The sequence below is a fragment of the Antrostomus carolinensis genome, unplaced genomic scaffold (genome assembly GCF_000700745.2).
Source record: "Antrostomus carolinensis isolate BGI_N321 unplaced genomic scaffold, ASM70074v2 scaffold16020, whole genome shotgun sequence".
In the NCBI taxonomy this organism is placed as follows: Eukaryota; Metazoa; Chordata; class Aves; order Caprimulgiformes; family Caprimulgidae; genus Antrostomus; species Antrostomus carolinensis.
The window spans coordinates 75,231-80,434 of NW_010289233.1; the positions used below are offsets into that span (position 1 = coordinate 75,231).

Genomic DNA, 5,204 nt, shown 5'->3' on the forward strand with positions numbered 1-5,204 from the left:
GTGTTGAGTGACAGGTATTTTGAACGGTGTTTTCTTCCCGGTGCCCAAAGTGACTCATTGCAACTTTCAAACGCTTTGATATGGCCAAGAGCCTGGCTGGCTACAAAGACGGCAGAAGGCGACAGTTATTCCCAAACAATACCACTGTTGCTCAGAACCTGGCTATATTATTTCAGAAGGGTGTGTGTGCGGAGTGAGTTCACTCTCCAGAATGCTGTTGGACATGCCAAGCTTAATTAATCAGAAAGATGATCCACCTCATCAAACCCATCCCAGTCTCATAAATGCATAAAAGGGCTCTCCTGAGCCTGTGGAGAGCACAGGTTCATCTTTCTCCTTTCCCTCCTACTTCTTGCTCCAGGCCAGCACCTTTGCTTCTTTATTCTTGCTGTAGCATCCACCTGAATCCAAAAAACCAGCAATGTCTCGCCAGTCCACCGTGAGGATTCAGAGGGGAAGAAGTGGCTTCAGCGCCGCTTCAGCCATCGTCCCAAACCCCTGCCGCACCAGCTTCAGTTCACGTTCTGTCACCCGGGTCGGAAGCTGCAATGCTGGCAGCGGGTTTGCTAGGGTTGGTGGTGGCTTTGGAAGCAAAAGCCTCTACAATGTTGGTGGATGCAAGAGGATCTCTGTGGCTGGAAGGGGTGGTAGCTTCTATGGATCTGCAGGTTTTGGTGGTGGCGCTGGTAGCATGTACGGTGGTGGCTTTAGCATGCCAGCTAACCTTGGTTATGGATATGGTGCATTTGGTGGTGGCCCTGGATTCCCAGCTGGGGGCATCCAAGAAGTCTCCATCAACCAGAACCTTCTGAAACCTCTCAACTTGGAGATAGACCCCAACATCCAAAGGATCCGAAAGGAGGAGAAGGAACAAATCAAAACCCTCAACAACAAATTTGCCTCCTTCATTGACAAGGTGAGACAAAAGCTTTCCTAAATATCATGTCCTGATTTTTTTGATGAGGACACTTTTCTTAGCTGCTTTATGAGCACATAAGCTGATCAAGATGGAATAGAAGTGAGGAATGAGACTGGAAGATGCCCAGTCCCCAGAAACTCCAGGGAACGGTACCTGCTGCATAGTGGTTGTTATGAATTAATCATCCAGTGTTCAAGGTCCTCCTTGATTGCTGCTTCACATCTCATAGGCAGTGGAAAAAGAAAGCTCTAGAAGACAATCCCATCCTTCTGGAGATGTTGGGCTCTCTCCATTACAGGAGCCTTGATAACAGTTTTTTAGATGGTTACAGTAAGATGCAAGCAAGCCATCTAAAATGGCCAAGAAAGGAATTGGCACTAGGGAAAAGTAAGCTTCTTATTGCTTGAATTTCCTCAAAGGCATTTAAAGCTCTCACTGTAACAGTACCGGCATGTTTGGACCATGAGTTCAAAACAGCAAAATCTGATCTGACACTGTCCACTTAATTTCCTTGTTAACTGTATATTAGATGCACAAGAGCATCTGCTTGATTTCTGCTCTGGTTGAGCAGTTCCTCTTTGGTTTCAAGGAAAACGCTGCATAATTTTGGAGCTTTTGTGGAGTGAGGGAGCTATACTGAAGGGAAGGAGAAATGGCACTTTACTATTGTTTCCTTAATAAGAGTGCAAACCCCGTTTTGCTCTTTACATGATTTTTGCATTCACTCTTCACACAAAAATACATGCACCCTGTCTTAATTTAGCAAAGCAGTGAAGAGAAAGCACAGTGCAAGAAAATCAGTAATCATTCCAGAGTTTGTTTGCAATACTGAGCAGGGTTCCTGCAGTCAAATAGCAAATTCTTTCTTCTACCAGAGGAGAATCTGGCTACGAAAACCAGCTGGAAAGAGTACTTCACTACCCGAGCTAGGACTGATATTCCACATTTGCAAGGAAAGTTCTCCAGAATTTTTGTTCTTTCAACAAATATCTTCAGGATTTTTCTGCTTGCAGGTCCGATTCCTTGAGCAACAAAATAAAGTGCTGGAAACCAAGTGGAGCCTGCTTCAGGAGCAGGGGATGAAAACAGTTAGGAACAACATAGAGCCGCTTTTTGAGACTTACATCAACAACCTCAGGATGCAGCTGAACAGTTTGCTGAGTGACAAAGGAAGGCTGGAAGGAGAGCTCGTCAACACACAGTACCTGGTTGAGGATTTCAAGAAGAAGTAAGTCTATTGAGCTAGTGGTCTACTTACCTAGTTAGGTGCAGTTTTTCTCCATTCAACATTTTTAAGCCAACTGGGGGATCCACAAGAGTCCAGGACAGAGGAATTCCCGACAGTGAAGGTTGTGACATTTTCTCAAGATAAACGGTAATGGAGTAACAGATCCAAATACAAAAACATTTAGGGAATAACTTAGAATATGATCAAAGACTTATTAACTAAATTACCTACCGAGAGAAAAAAAAAAATTACATAGTAGGTCTGAGAGTTTCAGGACAGCATGCTTAATTTGCTTAAGACAGGCAGAAAGAGTATGACTAATGGCCAGAAATAGGAGAAAAGGAATAGATTTTTAATTTTTTTTTTTTAATGTACTTGTTTTAACTAGTTTAGCCTAGGAACATGCTCATGGTCTCTTATTCAGATGCTCTGTAGGAGAAAAGAACATTGTATGCAAAATGCTCTTAAGGAAGTTCATTCCAGCAAACTAAAATCACCTCTGTCTGTTACTTGCCTAAACAAATGCTCCTTCTGTCTCCCTCCATTAGGTACGAAGATGAAATCAACAGGCGTACAGTTGCAGAGAATGAATTTGTGACACTCAAGAAGGTGAGAGCAAATTACAGAATACCATCTGATGACTATTTGTAGAGCTCTAATCTCCTCTTCATTCACAAGTCCATCCATTCATATTCCAAAAGATTTTTAATGACTTCTTCCCTGGATTTGCAGAGATGCATGTTCTTGACTTGCTAATAAGAGTTTAAAACATGTTACCTAAATCTCTTATCCTCCAGGACGTAGATGCTGCCTATATGAACAAGGTAGAACTACAAGCCAAGGTAGATACGCTGATTGAAGAAATTAATTTCCTGAGAGCCCTTTACGAAGCAGTGAGTACAACCACCTCCCAAGACATTTCAACCCTCAGTTAAGACCTTCCCTCCCTCTGTTCCTCTGAAAGCCTGTAATTTCTTCCCCCAGGAGATGCTAAATCCTTTACCTCTTTAGAGTTACACCAACCGTCTTAGCTCTTTAGATAACAATCTGTAGCCTCTCCCAGGTCTGCACGCTCATCTGAAAGGATGAAAAGGCATCTCTCAAATGAATTAGCTCACCTAATCCCCTGCACACTTTGCAGGAGCTGTCTCAGATGCAGACTCAGATCTCTGACACCTCTGTCGTTCTCACCATGGACAACAACCGAAACCTGGACCTGGACAGCATCATCTCAGAGGTCAAAGCACAGTACGAGGACATTGCCAACAGAAGCCGGGCAGAGGCAGAGTCCTGGTACCAAACCAAGGTGAAGAAATTGGGGGTTACTGTGCTGTTATCTTCATGTCTTGTCTTGAACAGCTAAAGGCCGACTCCTCCAAGAAAACCTTCTCAAATTTTGCATCTTGCAGAACAGCACGCCAGCTGCTAGTCTGGGCTTGAGGAGGGACCCACACTCCCTCCCCCAAATCCCCATGGTGGGTGGGTCCCACTGCAATTTTTGTAACACGGGATGTCTTCAGATTTAATAATCCTATAAAGTTTGGAAGTGCTAATTTGGGACTGAGAACATATGCAGATTTCCGAGTGCAAATGCCCACGTTCTGCTTGGCTCTAAATCCAATATATTTTACCTTGACTGGTTGTTCCTCTCTCTGTGACAGTACGAAGAGCTGCAGGCTACAGCAGGCAGGCACGGGGATGACCTCCGTAACACCAAGCAGGAGATCTCTGAGCTCAACCGCCACGTCCAGCGGCTGCGGTCGGAGATTGACAGTGTGAAGAAACAGGTAAAAAGCAGCAAAATCTACACTTTTGACAAATTTACCCCCTGACATACAAGGGAGAGGAAAGAAATGATCAAAGCAACCTGGGCAAGTACTGCTCAGTTTGATCCTTTTTCCTCTCAAAACGAGAACTATCACTAAAACTAATTAAGCTGATGGTGCTGGAATAAGACCTCGTGATTTAAGGGTAGCCAAAGAACAAGTCTAGATCTTGTATGAAGAATTTGAATGAGGATTTCTCTTCTGTAGTGTGCAAATCTGAAAGCAGCCATTGCGGATGCTGAGGAACGTGGGGAGCTGGCCCTCAAAGATGCCAAAGCCAAGCTGGCTGAACTGGAAGATGCTCTGCAACAGGCCAAGGCAGACCTGGCCCGGCAGCTCCGTGAGTATCAGGAGCTGATGAATGTCAAACTGGCCCTGGACATCGAGATTGCAACCTACAGGAAGCTGCTGGAAGGAGAGGAGTGCAGGTGAGTGGGAAACACAACCCTTCTAGTCCTGATGTTGGAGGAGCGAAGCAATAGAAGCACTGGAGATGCTCAGCATTTCTGAAATGCTCAAAAGGGCATTAGGGGTTAGGGAGGGGGGAAGATTGTCCTAGCTCATGGAAATAACATTGGGAGAATCCCCAAATTATGTCAAGTTTTTATTTTCTCTAAAAGCTTTTATTTTCTCCTAGAGATCTGTACAGGTCTCTAGGAAATGTCCCCTATTTTTTCCCTTTCCACTATCAATAGACTTCTTACTCCCTTACCTTGTGTTCTGTCCCCTAACAGGTTGGCTGGAGATGGCGTCCCAGTGAATATCTGTAAGTCTGTAAAATACATGTAATTTCCTGATTTGAGCATTAGTGTGTCTTTGCACCACAAAGCCAATGCCCAGAGAGACTGAAAGCTTTTCCTTCTCCTTCTTGCAGCTGTGACCAGAACAACTGTGGGAACGGGATACGGAGGAGGAAGCAACCTCAGCATGGGAGGGGGAATCTGCAATATGGGGAACAGCTTCAGTTGTGGAAGCGGTCCCGGGGTTAGCAGCACCACCCTCGGAGGTGGCAGCAGCTCCAGTGTGAAGTTCGTCTCAACCTCCTCCACCAGAAGAAGTTACAGAAGCTAAAAGTTTCCTTTCAGTTGCCTTCACCCGCCAGGAAAACACCTTTACACTGGTCCTTTACCAAAGCATAGTTGGGGTCAACAAATTGAGGGCCGCCTAAACCCTATGTCTTGTGGCACAGGAGCCTCACTTTAGGAACTCCCTCTCAGCTGTGTTGTCTAGC

General features: G+C 44.9%; 1 protein-coding gene across 1 annotated transcript; it reads left to right on the forward strand.

Moving 5' to 3' along the window:
• Window positions 1–421: 421 nt before the first annotated feature.
• Window positions 422–5,044, forward strand: LOC104526248 (keratin, type II cytoskeletal 6A). The gene is made up of 9 exons (XM_010169658.1): window positions 422–916; window positions 1,933–2,147; window positions 2,696–2,756; window positions 2,945–3,040; window positions 3,289–3,453; window positions 3,809–3,934; window positions 4,181–4,401; window positions 4,708–4,739; window positions 4,848–5,044. The coding sequence occupies exons 1-9, from the start codon at window positions 422–424 to the stop codon at window positions 5,042–5,044; spliced, it is 1,608 nt and encodes a 535-aa protein (XP_010167960.1).
• The last annotated feature ends 160 nt before the right edge of the window (window positions 5,045–5,204 follow it).

Excerpts from the sequence above, each read along its gene's own strand:
- LOC104526248 (XM_010169658.1), top strand. The coding sequence starts at position 422 with ATGTCTCGCCAGTCCACCGTGAGGATTCAGAGGGGAAGAAGTGGCTTC. Across the intron at positions 917-1,932 it reads TTGCCTCCTTCATTGACAAG|GTCCGATTCCTTGAGCAACA; the intron begins GTGAGACAAAAG and ends TTCTGCTTGCAG. Across the intron at positions 4,402-4,707 it reads CTGGAAGGAGAGGAGTGCAG|GTTGGCTGGAGATGGCGTCC; the intron begins GTGAGTGGGAAA and ends GTCCCCTAACAG.